At 32.1% G+C, this 17,521-nt stretch overlaps 1 protein-coding gene across 6 annotated transcripts in view; it reads right to left on the bottom strand.

The window, feature by feature from the left end:
- Nucleotides 1-17,521, bottom strand: part of LOC147065167 (fasciclin-3-like) — a 672,541-nt gene that overhangs the window by 24,438 nt on the left and 630,582 nt on the right. For all 6 annotated transcript variants that reach the window (XM_085956860.1, XM_085956859.1, XM_085956863.1 and 3 more), the window contains 8 exons: nucleotides 14,531-14,630; nucleotides 13,051-13,138; nucleotides 12,220-12,343; nucleotides 10,781-10,909; nucleotides 10,189-10,401; nucleotides 8,752-8,939; nucleotides 7,855-7,996; nucleotides 3,406-3,519 (listed from right to left, as the gene is read on the bottom strand). In XM_085956860.1, coding sequence (XP_085812986.1) covers nucleotides 3,406-3,519; nucleotides 7,855-7,996; nucleotides 8,752-8,939; nucleotides 10,189-10,401; nucleotides 10,781-10,909; nucleotides 12,220-12,343; nucleotides 13,051-13,138; nucleotides 14,531-14,630 — 1,098 coding nt within the window. The remainder of the gene's footprint in view (nucleotides 1-3,405; nucleotides 3,520-7,854; nucleotides 7,997-8,751; nucleotides 8,940-10,188; nucleotides 10,402-10,780; nucleotides 10,910-12,219; nucleotides 12,344-13,050; nucleotides 13,139-14,530; nucleotides 14,631-17,521) is intronic.

The raw sequence follows: 17,521 nt of genomic DNA, 5'->3' as shown, positions 1-17,521 counted from the left end.
TTGATAAGACAACATTAATGCATTTTAGACACACTAATCACAAAAACAAACAAACAAACAAGTCACTAACTCAAAAGGGGACCTGATTACTAACTATTACATCGAATGAAGTGCCGGTTTTTTGTTGCCAACGGTAATGGTAAGGCTTCAATGACCGGATAATGGAAAGTTAAGAAAAATGGAGAATTATCTATTTAACCGATTTGAAGTTGGTTTAAAGTAAATCATTTACGATAGATAATTGAATAAATAAAGCAAACCCAATGAAGACGTTAAATTCTCCATGTTATTTCTATGAACAGTATGTAATTATATTTATTATGATTTAATAAAGTGTCAACTCTGTTAACGCTCTTTTTATGATTGTACTGTGACAATAGAAACGGGTATAAACAACCAAAAAACTAATTTGAGGATATTAATTTTAATATATCTGTTACGCCAAATGTGAGAAATTGACTATTTCATGAATTGGGCTAAATTTTGGCTAATTCATGTAATAGTCAAGCCTGTTGCCTTATTCATGAATTAGGTAAATTTTCTGCCGAGTACATGAATTCACCAGGGCATGGAATTCTTAAACTGTCAACATGACAGTAGTAAAAGTAAATTTAATACGGATGGTTTTATTAGTTATAATTGGACATAATATAATATTATTAGGTTAGGTTGGGTTAGGTTAGGCTAGGTTAGGTTTTGAAATTCTGAATTATTCAACTGAATGTCCATTTTGAGGTTAACTAACAAGTGTCAACAAACTATCAAAAACATACAATCGACCATTGCACGATCGATACCCAAGCACGAATCAAATCGCGAAAATACCTTTTAATAAAATTCATCCGTTATCATATTATAGTTCTAGTTTTTTTGCACATAGTAAATGGATATGAATGTCATAGTAGTTATTGATTGGTATATTTTTATATTATAATCAATGACATTTGACACATTTGGTTAGTTTGATTAATTGCAAAAAACACCACCGGAGCGCGACCACCTATTTTGACCATAGATAATATACGTACATTTTGACCAATCCACGAGTATTTCACACATTTAGTTTAGTTGCAAAAAATACCACCGTAGCGCTACTATCTAATTTGTCCAATGCATGAACAAGGCAGAAAAATTATTGCCGTATTCATGCACTCACCAGATATTTTGTCTAATTTATGAATAAGGCAACGGGCTTGCATTTTTCATGATTTAGGCAAAATTTAGCCCATTTCATGTAATAGTCAATTTCGCACATTCGGCGTAACATATGTACGTAATTAATAATATTATATCATTGTAGAGTGGATTTTTAGCGAGTCTAAAATAATAACTTAACAATATAAGACATGGTATGATTAAAAATTGTAATTCATAAAAAAAAATAATGAATAATGGATGATTGCTATATTCACAGAAACGTGCACAAAATTTAAACACAAACTAATTAACCCCAAATATTAATAAGAAAAAAGCAATACAAAATGAGTAGGTATGTATTAATGTTCACAATTTCTAAGATTTATTAAAACATAAAATTGAATCAAGGTTAGTTGTTAAAAACAACCATGAAAGAAAAGATAAATATGTTGTATGTAATAGTTATGTCAAAAAAAGAAAGATGGCTAAAAAAAAAGAAAGAGTTCTGTATGTCAACCGACCTTTGATTTTTTCAGAATTTTTTCAATTTTTTAGAATAAGAGGACAAGTTAGTAATATTTTTTGATTTATCCCTCTTCTTTATAACCATAGCTGTGCTGTGCCATACTAAAGGAGAATGATTTGGATCCAAAAAATTCCAAGTGCAAGGGACGTATCCAGTCCCGAGGTCAATTCAGTCTGTATAGCGAACATATTATGAGGAGAGCACTTGAGAATTGGGAAAATGTCATCTTTGTCGGAGGTAAAAAGCTCTCCAATTGAAGATTTGGAGATGATACATTGCTCATTGCAAAATCACCTGAAGAGATAGACGGTTATCGTGCTCCGCTGGGTTGAAAAAGAAAGTGAAGAGATGTGCCTTAAGATGAATATATCTAAGACGAAACTGGCGATATTAGATCGTAATAAACTATGCCGCAACCAAGTCTGCTGTCGAAAGATATGGTAAGCGAATATGTTTATGTCAGGTAGAGTTTATCTGACAAAGGTGGCTGCGGGATTGATATCAAAAGAATAGCAATGGAAAAAATTGCTATGTCAAAACTGCAACCAATTAGGAAGAGAAAATGTATTACTAATATGCTTCTAGTATCTTACCTTCCGAATGTGTATATATATGCCTTTGAGACTAAGACGAAAAAAGCAAGAGAAAGGCAGAGACTATACACTTGAAATGTCGTGTTGTACAGATTCTCCCTGGGTTCTTTTACAGGACATTCTAATTTTTTGGAGATAGATGGAGAAAAAACGCATGGTGTCATGTCGAAGGTCGGAGAAGATTAGATCCAGATCGACGGACCAAATCAAGAAATGCAACAGGTTTTACATCGACACACGCCTTGCGTATAGCTGACTGCTGTGAGGAATGCCGAGCCATGGAGAAGGCTGTCGGATGGCCAAATCATCCGGGTCACGATCCTGTCATAAGGTCCTAACAGAGAAGAAGAAAAAAAATCTCTCTTTTCCTCGGTAACAGAAAGGTGTATGACACCAGTTAAATGTATTTTTAATAGATGACTAAAGCTTTATTTATTTAAAAGCTAAAGTTGATACTATCGTGTTTAATTTTCAGATAGTACCTATATAATATCTAAACCAGCGCTCGGCAACCTACCAACTGGCCACGGGTGCCACTAGGTGGCATGCGAAAGGATTTTTGGTAGCACGCCTCGAAAATGAGGATTTGAAATGTGCATAAAATTATATACTTGAACCTTCAAGGGAGTCACTAATGTTTAAATATTGTAATTTTTATGATGTTTTTATGTAGCGTGTATTTATTATAGTCAAATAAAATTGTCTACAATAGATTAACTAGTTTTATTTCAGTGGCACGCTGAGTGTCCAGTACTTTGAATTACCTGTTTTGTGGCACGCCAATGCATTTGGGTTGCCGGCCGCTGATCTAGACAACTATTTTACAATAATATTATAACAGTGTATTTGAATTTGTATATCAATAAAAGAACATGTATATTATAAAAGTTATAAGCAAATAATACTGTAAGCATAGACGAAAAACACTGAATACTATTTTTCTTTACGGCAATAATATGCGAAGATATTTTATAAATTAATATTTTTCACCATCACAACACATAATAATAATAATGTTACTTTTGCACCAAGTATTATGACATTTAAAAATATATTTCACATGACAATGGGTAGTTAGCCACAATATTTATAATACATGGAGTCAAACAAGGTTAAACACAATTAAATGAATAGAATTTAGACACAAACCTCCGAAACACCATCTGTTGGTAGCTTTCGCAAATACAATCAGGAAGATGATGATCAGTACGATCAAAATGGCCACGACGATCCCGACTATTGATCCGACATCTAAGTCCACTCCTGTATTAAAAAGATAATATTTTAGTTTATAACAAATTATAGTAAGTATGTAATACATAGGTATTTAGCACCAAGAATCTGTCAGTCATTGTGTTAAACAATGAAACATATTATGTAGAGATAGTGAATATTCAATTTAACAATATAACAATAGAAAGGGTTTCAGTTGTTTTCAAAAAAATTGTAAGATTATAATTTTGCATAAATAACCCAATCTATTTATAATATTTATGAAAGTTGTAGCTACCTATTTAGTATGGACAATAAACGTTGTCATCAAGTGATGGCGCTGTTGTTCCATGTTACGTATTTTTTAATTTCTTTTATTGTATTAACTGTCAATCCATGGTGGAAATACATTGTATTATTGATTTAATTTAATAAAAAGCATTTTTTAACTACTTTTTCCACTTTCAATAACAACTTCTCCTTGTGGTTCATTTTGTGAAATCTACATGACAGAATTAAGCCCTCCCCAGAAAAGTAGCGTTTTCCTTTTTCTTTTCTTTTGAGATGATAGCGATGAAATAGAATTGTGATATGTGCTGCGTGTCACCACTGAATACTTCTAGTGTCATCTGTTGAAATTAAATATTACCGATATTCGGTTTGTATTTTCTGAAAAACAGCGATATTATGATATCGCTCTTCTTCTGCAGAAGGTTACAATTATTGTAATAATTCTTTAAATAATAATTTAAACTGTATAACATGTAAAAATAAATTATTACTTATATAATCATAAATAAACCAAAAAGCTATGTAAGTATTTGTAAAAAAAACTATTTGTTATCTAGAAATTCGGTACTGTGATGGCAAACGGTTATAACTGCAATTTACGCAATTTTACAGGAGAGCAAAAACAAAATTTTGAAATCAGTCTGACAAGAGTTGGTTTATAAGATAATTTGAAATAATCAAAATGAGTGGAATTAGCAATCCAACACAAACCCCAAATCATTTCCTTTAAAAATATTGAAGTTTTATTTATCTTGCATTTTAAGCACATATATCTTTTTTCCATATCAACTTTCTTCACATTTGGTCAGATGTAGATATCTTTTAATGTAACTTTGTGACCAATAAAGTTACAGCTCTAATATTTTGCCATATCAAAGAATGTACAATTTGGAACATATTATGAAAGAAAACTTAAAAAGTGAAACAACTGCAGTTATAACCATTTGCCATCACGGTACTGAATTAATGCTGTTACAGTTAGATATATTTTTTGTAATCCATGCGGCTGCAGTCATTCAAAGTTCAGTAAAAACGTCCACCCACTAAAATACAATATTCCTTAATATTATAACATTAGCCTTTTAATTATTATTTAATTAAATTATAATTAACAATACAGTTTCAATATAACAAACAGTAGAAATGTCTAATTATGTACCTACATAAACTTTATTATTACAGATTGCAAATAGAATATTTTTGCTTTTGACAAATATATTGCCAAATAATTAGAAATGCGAAAAATAATACTCCAAAACCTATTATGATTATTTTCTTATTGATCAAATAACATTATGGTTGCAACTAACATCCGTTTTTGACCTAATTTGATACTCACTTCCGTATTTACGTAAAGGAATAATAAAATGACAAAAAATGTGATGGTAACTGACTTTAGTCAGTCCCTCAAATTTATTACATGGATAAGTAAAATAAAATTATACCAAGAGTTATTTAGTGAGTAGATATAAAATTGGATAAAACACATTTAAAATCTGTTTGTTATTATGGAAATGCCATTGACTAAATACCTACATACTTAGCTATTAATATTAAATATTACACATAATATCATAGAACATTACAATAATAATTCTATTTTTATTAATTAGAAATGAATAGGTTACACAATAAAAAATTGGAGACCTATGAATTAGATTATTAATAAAACATACCATGCGAATATTTCCATGCAAATATTCATTCCTACCTAAATGAAAATATTATAATTTATTACTAGGCAAAAAAGTTAGATGAAAAGTACCTACACATACATTAAATTAATTCTGACTTGAACAGAACAAGCAATATTATAAAATGTTATCAAACAGTATAATATCCAATAGAGCCTACTTATACAACTACTACGTAACCTTAATTGAATATGATGATTATTACACGATACAGTATTCATCTAGAATAGATATTATCTTCACATATTATGTACGTACTTCATGTAATTTAAAATAAATATTGTAGATACATACTATTTTGATTCTTAAGATGCAATTACATTATGATTACAGTATGACATACTGTCAAATGCTGGTACGGCGACAAATTTAGTCTATGGTTTCGTCATTTTGCAGAATATTTTGAATGATTACTATCTCTATAAATTCAAAGATGGAGAGAGTCAACTTTAAAGTATTAGTATTTTGAATAATTATCATTCATTAATCATGCTAATTTCAATTATTTTAACAGTTTCTACGTGTCCGTATGTTATAATTGCGATTTTGCATCCATTGATAATATTTTTAACAGAACCTAACCTGCAGACCATAGATAATAGATAATAATCTAATAGAAAATCTATAGAGAAAACCACTTAATTCATTGAGTCATGCGTATATCGATGAAGCGCGGTACCCGTGAGGTGACCGCATTGTTGTTCTGGTGATTTCGGCAGATTTTGCTAAATAACAATGTTCGTTAAAAGGTTCAAAATGTGCTACGGGATGGGAGCATCAGTCTGATAACATTTTAAATATCAAGAAAAACGACATTACAAACTTTTTTTCTCTAGCGGCAGCTTACTGTGACAGCAAATTACGTGATCATAATGTATTTGAACCTTTATTTGCTCATATCAACATACAGCCATAGCATGACATGGTGTTACTTCACGTGGGTAAGTAAAATCATGATAGAAGTAACATTAATGTATGTACATGGCATGTAAGTACATTATCTGATTTAAAAAAATATTTGGATGATGTATCTCTTCTAACTATCCTGTAAGAATATTTTCTTCTCTACATGAAATAACACCAGTTCTTATCAAACAATTGATATTTCTGATTCTCACAGCTGATATACAGACTCCATTTTGTTTTTATTTTAGAAACCAAATTTAAAGTACCTTATTCCAATGCAGGATTACCATTTTGGACTTAGGAACTAACTAAAAGGACATTACACATATGTTTACAAATGACAAAAGAATAGTAAAAATGGGGATAAAAAGTAAGCTACAATATCAATTGATCCTACAATCAAACATCAAGACATAAGTTATAAAACACAAGACATCACCTTACCATAGACATTGAGTGATACTTTCCCAGCTAGGAAGAGTGCAACAAAATCGACTGCACATCAATTAATATATCCATTCACCACTGGATTAATATTTACATTCCGAAATGATAACATTATTTTATAAATTTCAATTATTATGCCAACACTTTCTCATGAACCATATATACCTAAATGTATCTTTCTTGTAAAACTTACTTATTTTTAATATGGAAAAATGTATCTAATATATTATGTACATAGGTCAAGGCCCCCACAAGGGGTTGGCTGATAGGGCTCTAGCCTGCGGGCCCAGACTTAGGAGGGGCCCGGCGTGGCAGGTTAACCAGTTAAGTGAGATAAACACACACCACAAATTTGTTCGAACAGTAAAAAAAAGTCGACTTAAAAATGATAATTTATCCAACATGGCGAAGGGTTTAAATGTTGGATGTTACTTGGCTATCGCAAAAGGTGTTCGTGATTAGTGCTTCATAATATGATGCTGAGTGCCTACAATTCAAGTGGATTCATTTAAAAATACCATATTGAGGGTCCTTCAAGCACCATGGCCTGGGAGACCTGCTACAGGATGTGGGGGCCATGACATCATAGGTACTTCTTTGATGAATGTAGAAATTATAGGGAAACAATTACATAGTGAATCTGCTTCCATAAGATAATACTGATAATCAGGTAATTTACAGCTTGTCTATTGAATGCTTTACATAAAGCCATCATTTACACTCTTGCATCGAGTCACTGACCACATGGTTGTCTACCGACTGATAAATTCTTTGATTTTGACACAGCATAAATCTGACTGGTCAACAAAATTGTTAGTATGAATTGGAAAGTTAAAGTGGATTTAGGGGGGGGTCTTAAAAATGTTAAATAACCCACGTTTTTAATTTACCACTACACCTACACGACTTACTAGAATATTCTTCCATACATTGAAATTGTTTATAGTAATCATCTATCCATACACACGCTTTTGCAACTAGAAGTCTTTTTAATTTATTTTATTAAATAATGGCATATTATAGAGGTAAACAACGTAATTATAGTCACCTTGGGGCTCGTCGAGCGTGCTAATTTTGATCCGGTATTCGGTGATTCCTTCATTGTTCGACGCTTCGAGGACGTAATCTACTTCGGTATCCTCTCGCGTGATCGAAGCAATCGTCAACGTGGCGTTATAATAACCATTGCCCTGAAAGAAACGGTTTAATTGATGTCACAATCGTTTAAAAGCCAAACAACTGATTATATTCAGGAGCAGTACAATCCAAAGTGGGTTTTGGATACCTTCCGACAACTCTCCACTTGTCCCTATCGAAATTGGCTACTATCCAATTCGTTACCTCAAGCGTATGGCAATCATCGGTAGAAAATAAAATAACTGTCAACAGTTATGCAAATATCTATTGGGCAGCGGGGGCACGGAATTGTAGCTTTGTTGAATGTACAAGATTTTTATTATAATTATCTCAAGTTAAAAGCCAGTGAAAATTTATTCCACACAATTTGAAAATACCTCTGAATAGAAAAAAATATGCTTAGTGGGAATCAAACCTGAACCTGCTTAACTTATTAGTCTGTCTCCCCTTCCCCTCTCACTCTTGTGACATCATTGTAATGTACTACTGGATTGAGTCAATAGTCTTCGAAATATTAACGCTGCTCTGTTAAAGGCGTTAAAAATTGTCCCCATACACAAATAAGTGTTTCGGCATAATAATATCTATGGTGAGCCGTGCGCATTGGCCGGCTCGCTTCGATGCGTGTATTGAGCATACGTCACAATTACGTCATATCGTCGAGTGAATTCATGTCACGAGTTACAACATAGGGCTGCAGATCCACAACTTCACAATCCATAATGTTTTTCAATTGTGAAAGCTTTCTTCTACATCATTGTATAGGATTTTATAACAGGAAATATAGATACTTTTGCGAAGGTCTTACCAGGTTGATGGCAGTGGTTGCTTCCACTCGCCCGCTTTGATCAGCATATCCTCCATCAATTGTCTGGCCGTTGACTCTCCATTTCAATCGAGGCTCTGGGTTTCCTTGAATAGTGACATTCATTACGGCATTCTCTCCGATCTTGATACCGAAGATCTCAATGAGGGATTCTTTTGGCACCGGTTTATCTGAAATAAGAAAAATTCGATATATATATTCACCACCCGATTTGCATCGGTTTAATGCATTCATAATTTTTGACATTAAAGAATTATTTTGATGTTTCTTATACGACAATCTGGCCATTGCTATTAAGTGGCATGCAACTGATTAGGTTTTGTATTACTGATGTGCTTGCTGGCTTCATCAGTAGGGGCAGAGTACGCTAAATCGGCAACCCGGGACTTTTATTTCTGGCTGGAGCTGTGCTTCGGCACTTCAGTGTTTTTATCAATAGGTACTGCGTTACGATACATGATAATAGGAATTTATGTTGTTATTTTTAAATAATATGCATAATATTCATAACCAGTAAACTGGGCATAAAAATATGAGAGAGCGATTAATCAGTCCAATTCCTGAGTGATTATGAGACAACATAATTATTGCATTTTTTACTTAGAGCTTTACATCGAACGAAGAATGTGCTTCTGGAAAAGTATTGGGAGGGTGGGGGTGATAACGATTTAATATAACTATTGACCTGGCATTATCTTATTTAGCATTACACTACTGAACTTCATGGTAATCAAAACTTTACAGTGGGCTCTGATCACATCTTAATTAGGTATGGTCCCAATATTGAAGCTCGATTTGATATAAATAAAAAGGATTTCAAGATATACACATTTATATTTTTATAAAAATCTATGTTTTTTAAATTAAATATAAAAAATATTAAAACTATGATTAGTCAAAAATCTCTTCATTAAAATATAGAAAACTTAATAAACTAAATTTTAATAATAAATATGATCATAAAATAATATTTAATAATAAGATGGGACCATTTAACAAATTCACATTTTATAAAAAAAAATTTAAATTGTAAGTTTATCTTTGACTTAAAGATAATATATTATTTAGAAAATATTTTTATTTTTAATGTTTTCAGATACATACTTATTAATAACTCATTCACTGCGAACCAGTTAATTACTATTTAATTACCACATTTAAATAACATGCTAATAGTATCTAATAGCAATCTAATGCCGACACGGCAGCCTTATTGTCAACGCTGTATGAGTTAATACAGTTGAAATTGTAAATTATCAAAATTTCGCTTCGTGCCTCTGGTAGGTAAAGTCATCGCCTTAAACCTCATTCGTATGAGTCCTTTTTTTCAGTTTCACTTTCATATATTTAGGGTACATGAATGAATTATAAAAGATTTTCTTTAGCGTCTTTCAAAATAGTAATAAAATTAGAACTTACATGCCACTTGCATCTGATAGCTGGCGGTGTATCCACTTCCCCCTCCGCCCTGCTGCTGCCTGTTGGTGATGTGTTCGGACATGCAGCGGAGCATCTTGCCGTGGTCTGTTGGCTGGAGTCTCCTGGTGAGGTTTTGTGAAGTGGTCTGAAGATCAGTTCCCGGCGTGTCTGATATCGTCGGCTGGTTGATGCCATCGAAGAGCTCTTCTTCTCCTGAAATTATTTTACACTACACATTAGTGTGGGTTCATAGAAAGTATTTCACCATTTGGTTTTAATCAATCGATGCAGTTGACTTACTAATACATGGACAGAGCGCGTAAAAATAAAAGGGTCCACCCAAATGATCCTGCCCTTAAAAAGTCTGGGTGGGAGGTCTGCACATAGAAATTTCATTCTTTCGTAAACAATGAATGAAATATTGGAATAAGGGACATTATTGCGAATCGGAATTCATGTCTTCACAGTATTGTCATCATATTTTGCTAATACGAATGTGAGAAGTATTTATTATACTAACTAATATGAATATAAGTTTTTGTCTATCAAAATAGTGCGTTTTGTTGTTTGTAAGTAGAGGGTATACACTCACCCAGGAACCATCTTATCTTGGCGGCTGGTCTTCCTTCAGCAACGACACACCTCGCCAGAAACTCTTCTCCGACTTTGAAGCTATTTCTTCCTCCTCTGCTGACTTCCAGTTTTGGTGTTATTGGTGCCTCTGAAAGAAAAATTAAGAATTTCATTGTTTGTCAATCTTAGAAGGTCCTTTTAAATTAGGTAGTTATTCTGTTGACATACTCAAATGTAAATATTGTTTAAACTATATTTTCGAATATGCCTTTGATCACATCTCCATCCGTATAAAGAAGATGGATTAGGTCCACAAGTTTTGTTAAAATAGATATTTGAAGGATATTTTATTACAACAATGAAAATCAAATGAAATTTTCCAAACATTTTCTACTGGATAAGTTGTAAATACAACCCTTGTCCACCTGAAAAGCAATTTCTTTTTTAAAACAATTCTCTCTACTTCTTGGTGGGTTCATTTACAATCTTCAAGACATCCTATCATAGGATGGACATAGTTTCATGATGCTGCATTTTATTTGCTGATAGTTTAACCAGTTAAGTGCCCAAAGCGTCTTTGGACGCCCTAATTACACCAATTCTTATGTTAATTACTATCAATTAACTAATTGCGGCATAGAAAGGATTAATAATCAATAATTTGATTGTTAAATCATTTCATTTTCTTTTTATGCTGACAGTTTTATTATTTTGTACTTTTTATAAACTTTATTATATGGCGCATTGATCAAAAAAATGTAATAGCGCCTGTACACGTTCATGGATATATTGGCACTAATAGTGGTTAAATTAAACTATCGCGATAATAACTGTTTACATTTTTTCCGACAATTTCGCCACTATTGTTCTACTGCAGATTCACATTGTCAAGCAAGTTCTAACTATGGCGTGAAAATTCAGAAGCTTCTGAACATTTTTGATTCACGCATGCAATCTTGCAACTTGCACGCATTTTCTTGTTATGGATAATACATACTATAAGCAGTAAATCCACGTGTAAACGGGTTATAATGCTATGATATTTCATGCGAAAAATATCGACTGTGTAATCCACACAAATCAAATTTTACAGGAGACACAACAACGTTTTTGTTATGGTTTTCGGTCAAAGTTAAAATACAAAATAGACATAACCTTGAAGTGCATGATAGTAAATAATTTGGTTTTTATATCCTTAATGTGATATTAATAATGGAGTTAATTAAAAGAAAAAACTAACAAAAATGATGGTTAAGTCATTTTTCCCACGTCACTTCCATTTTTTAAATTGTTAGCTAAATTTATATATTAAATCACCATTTGCAGCTTATATCCTTTTAACACAATGTGTATTTAGTCGTGTACAACGTTATTATGCAATATGAAACTTATATTGAAAAAACTGAGGGTTACGCCCTTTTTCCTTTCTACGGTCGATATATTATATTGTTAACTTACTTGCAACTGTGATTTTCATTTCTGCGCTGACTTGTCTGATGCCATTGGATGGAGGCAGAGTACATTTGAAGATGCCATTATATTTATCAACGGCCGGTGATATAGTGATGTCACATTCACCTCGCTGAAATAATAGGTAATTCAAAATTATTTAGAAATTATTACAGAATGTCTGCTAAATGAATAAATAAAAAAGCCTTTTTATACAAACAAAAGTAAATGACAGTTAATTGACTATATCTAATAAATATAATATATATAACCTTTTTATTTTTTATATTTTTGTATAATCATATATATATTAAGATTTTTTATTTTGTATATAATACTATTAGATAATGTTTATAAATTAAACAGTGATTTGTAATTAGTTTGTTTGGTTTGTAAGAACCCCTCTTCGGGTGAAGGCCTCCTTCAAAGAGTCCCACTGGACTGTTTTTGGCTATTTGTAGCCAATTTGGGCCCGCTGTCTTTATGATGTCGTCTTGCCATCTCGCATGGGGTCTTCCTCTATAGCGTTTCCATTTTGGGCCGTTCCATGAAGTAATTATTTTTGTCCATCTCGAATCTTGTAGTCGCGCTACATGAGCGCCCATTTCCATTTAAGTCTTTGAGCATGGATATTTCTTATTTTTGGTTGTCTTGTTTTTTGTCTTTTGTTGATATTTAGCATACTATGTTCCATATCGCGTTGGCAGCTGCTGATTTCGTTCTTTACTATGCTAGACTATCTCCAGGTCTGTCAGGCATAGGTTAAGCTAACAGAATGTCTGCTACCTTCCGGTTATTTGAATAAATATGTACAAAAAGAATATGGATATCTATACTAACCTGTAAATTTACTCCTGTGAATGATATACCGTCAGAGTTGACTGCTCGATGTAAGGACAGCGGGTTTGGGTCGCCAGGTAACTGTATGCTAGATATTAAACAAAACAATATATGAAGGTATCATAATAAATATATTTAAAGTGCGATGCAGGGTCGCTAGGCACGACATAGATATTAGTCATAGCTCATTTTTTCTATTGGAATTGTTACCATATTTAAAATTTCAGTTTTCCCTAGTTTGATTAAATATTTTTAATTGACAAACGATAACAAAATTATGAAAAATGTACAATAGAAAAATTTAATTAATTAAATTTTAATTATCAGTTGTTTAACAGAATAATAGACACATGATTTTCGTAACTACCCCCCTCCCCACCCCACATTGCCAGCCTTTATCACATTTTTTCCACTTTGAATAAATGACGTCATATTTTGACACCCAGATTCGTCAAAACCAAATTCGTAGAAAATTATCAATTTCAGTTCTCACGAAATATTATATTCCAATAAAAATATTTATGTTGTTGATTTTGTAATACCATTCATCATAAATCATCACATGTCAGATCCTTCTCTTCGTACATCATGACGTCACATATGGACGACCCCATATCGTGGACATGCAAGCAGAAGTTATTAACTCAAATTTTGCCTAAATTGAGATTTTAATGTCATTAAGTATATAAATAACGTAAAACGTCTTAACTGGCAAAAGTCACTAACTTTACTTATTTAAGTACCATTTTTGAAATATCTACGATTTTATTGTATGATTAACTCCTTTCCAGTCACATCTTTAACAAGCAAAACTTACTAGTGAGGTATGTAATATTTTTTGTTTGTTTAAAATTGTGAATCGGTAAATAACTAATTGTTAGTATAATAATTAAAGTTTAATGTACATATTATTAAAACACAAACTAGATGAAAAATTAATATTTGACAACTATTTTAAGAATACAAAAATCACAAAACATCGATTATCTCAGAACGGTGTTTTGGGAGTTAGTGATTTCTGCTTGCCCAAGATATTGTCATTATATTTAATAAAAATAGAAGAAATTAAGTGCATTTTGATTTTAACAGCTATAAAATAGGATCAAATAGTTTTGGCGCGAATTATTTTGCTTGGCTTTTTACTAAAGATTGGCTATGGCACTACTCATGACCAAAAATTACAAAATATCGATATCTTAAAACGGTATATTGGGAGTTAGTGATTTCTGCTTGCCCGCCATGTCATTATATTTAATAACAATAGAAGAAAATAAGTGCATCTTGATTTTAACAGCTATATAATAGGACCAAATAATTTTAGCGCGAAATTTTGTTCGTGGCTTTATACTAAAGATTGGTTATGGCAATAATTATGACCACCTGTAGGTCGTGTACGGAACTAATTCAAATAGTTCCAGTACAAGATACTGACTGACGATGGATGAATAATAATAATATTATAATATTTTGATTAATTTACCTGCATCGATCAATGGGATACTGGACTTTGCACAGAACAGTGATGTTTCCACCTGGCAGCACGACGACTTCTCGGGGGAAGATTTCCACCATTGTTTCACCTGCAATGAATAGATTTACGGAATTAAATTAAATTATCGATAACAATTGAATAACTAATAATAATATACTGTAATCCCGACACGCGGCCGGGTTGAGAGTTGTCTATGTCTATTGGAATTTTAAGCAATAAAAAATCTCAAAAATATTATTATCAACGCATTTTTTTGACCATTTCCGATCCCAAAAAGATCATAACGTCTCTGTTCTGGCAGAACACAATAACTGGAGAATACTAGTTTTGAGTAATTTGGCATTGAAGTTGTTAAAATGTTTGAAATGGTCTATCACGTGAGTTTATTAAGAAATCGTAAAAAGGATGACTTTAAAATAAAGTCTGTTTATTTATTAAGAAGGTTTCCAGACAGTAAAGTTTGAAATAAGGAACATTTTGGTATAACTAACTCAATATGTCATTATTTGGAATTAGTGTCTTCTGCCAGAACAGTGACGATAATAAGCTTAATGTCAAATAACACTACCCACAAAAGTGCAACTTTACAGGAGAGCCAAAAAACGTTTTTTAGTTTTTTGTAACTCAACAAAGGAGATTTTTATTTTAAAACCTAATATTCATATTTTATAATTTATTGTGTATCTACATTTATCTTGCTTATTGTAATGTTAAAATGTATAGGTATTGCTTTAAAAAATATATGAAAACAAGGGTAACTTTATGTAGTTAACGTTAAACTTTACTGACGATTTAAGAAGAAACTAGAAAATATTGACATAAGGTTGTTTGACTATCATGTAGCCGAGAATGTAAAATAACGTTATTTAAAATAACATTATTATGGGCCTCTACAGAGTGGAAGTTTGTCTTTTTTTTTTGACGAGAAATCGATGTTAGCACTTGGTCAACCTATTAAGTCCATACTATGACAACAAACACACATTGAAAAACAATATGTGCAGCGCTCGAAATGTAAAATTTTACGAACCAGAGCACACGGTAATTTTGCGAAAATATTAACATAGTTATCCCAATCTTATGTGTATTTTATAAAAATAAGTGTGTTAGATTTTGGGATTTTATGAACCGGAAAAGTGGTCCAGTACGCTCCGGTCCATTTCTAGCCGTGAATAATATGTGTATTTGCTAGACCTAGGATTCGAACCTGGAACCCACGACATTATAAACCGACACGGTAGCCACTCGGCCATTGTGGGCATCAACGCATTTCATATATTATCTATTTAAAACAAAATAATGAAGTATTGAATTCTAAGCCGTTTCTTAGGTCTGCGAGACTTCTTCATTTCATTCAAATTCTGACTAATACACTGATAATACACTCATACTTTTCAATTTAATGACGTTTTTAAGTAATGGAAATTCATCTATAGTTTGTCATATAAATCAGAAAAGTCATCAACACTGTTATATATCTAATATTTAATAATTTACGCTATCCGTTTTATATTGAAATCAACAAAAAAAAAACCATATCAAAAATGTTTATTAGAGTTTGTGATGCCAGGATTCCGTATCCGTTTTATTTTTCCCAGGAATGAAAAATATGATAGAATCCCTGTATTAGCTTTAATTTATATTTTGTCAAAAATATCACATTTTCGTCACCGATAACCAATATTATTTGAAGAGGGTTAGTTAAAAGAAATATAAGTAAAAATAACAATATTTTACTTGTAATTTTCTTCATATTAAGGAGCGGATTGGATTATAATATTATGGCAATATGGTTTTTTTCTGTGAATATTTTTATGTTAAGTTTTATATCATCTATGAATTGTGAAATGTGATATCATTATATTAATCTTACGTTGGTTCAGTTGTTCATATATTTTCAGGCAGAATTTCACATACCTACTTACATACTCGTATGTAGTTAAGTTTCATAATTAAACTCATAATTCGAATGACCAGTAACTAGTTATTATAATATATTAGTTATACCTACCTAACTAAATTTCACTTGGAGTTCGTAAAGAACTGTAAAAGAGTGAAAAACAGGGGCGCATTTCAGATTGCCATTATGCAACGCTGCTTTTCTAGAAATTGCACTTTGCCCACTTAAAGCGAATGCACCCAAAATGTAAGTAGCTGCCGACTGCATATAGAAATCCAGGAAAGATGAGCTATATAAATATTTATATTAATTTTACGGTACCGGAGAGATTCAGGTACTTAATTACAGATTTAACAATAGTTTTGAGATATAACTCCACAGTTAACATTCAAATCAAAGATTTGGAATGTTTGAAGGAAAGTAATTGTAATTAGTATGGAATGTTATTACAAAAAAAAAATGATAAATTGTATATATATGGAGAATCCATGTAGAAAATAGCATTGAATCGATTGCCAAACACTCTAAATGTTCATATATTGTCAAAAAAATCTACATATTATGTCAAAAGTATGGCTATGAGTGTAATTGTGTTGCTGAGGATTAAACGGATAGCAGTGCACGTGTGACAAAGTTTAGTATATCGACTTAATAAATTAATAATATGCGATTGTAAATTTTACACAAAAATTTCCAGCAGTCTGCGTCCAAACGATGTATTGTTTTAAATGATCCATTATTACTAGATACGAAAAGAAAAAATATTGATAATTATTTAGGCTAACAAATAATAAAATGCTTTTATAGTCTCTAGGCAAAACAAAACCAACATTATATTTATACGGTTGCTATGCGTGTGCAGACCAAATCCACAACCTTCGATGTCTTCTCCAGCAGAGCCATGAGTTGAACAGTCCGATGGCCTGCTGTTTTGTGGATTATGAGAAGGCTTTCGACAGTCCGCACCGCCCCTCCCTCTGGATGATACTGGGAGCATACGGGATCCCTCCCAAGATCATTGCCATAATCAAAAGCCTGCACGAGAATAGCGAATGCTGTGTCAGAATTGGAGACACTGT

Source organism: Rhyacophila brunnea, unplaced genomic scaffold (assembly GCF_057557595.1).
Source record: "Rhyacophila brunnea isolate RB1 unplaced genomic scaffold, BYU_Rbru_1.0 scaffold_6, whole genome shotgun sequence".
Lineage (NCBI taxonomy): Eukaryota > Metazoa > Arthropoda > Insecta > Trichoptera > Rhyacophilidae > Rhyacophila > Rhyacophila brunnea.
Note: the sequence above shows the minus strand (reverse complement) of the source record. Positions and strands in the feature narration are given on the sequence as shown.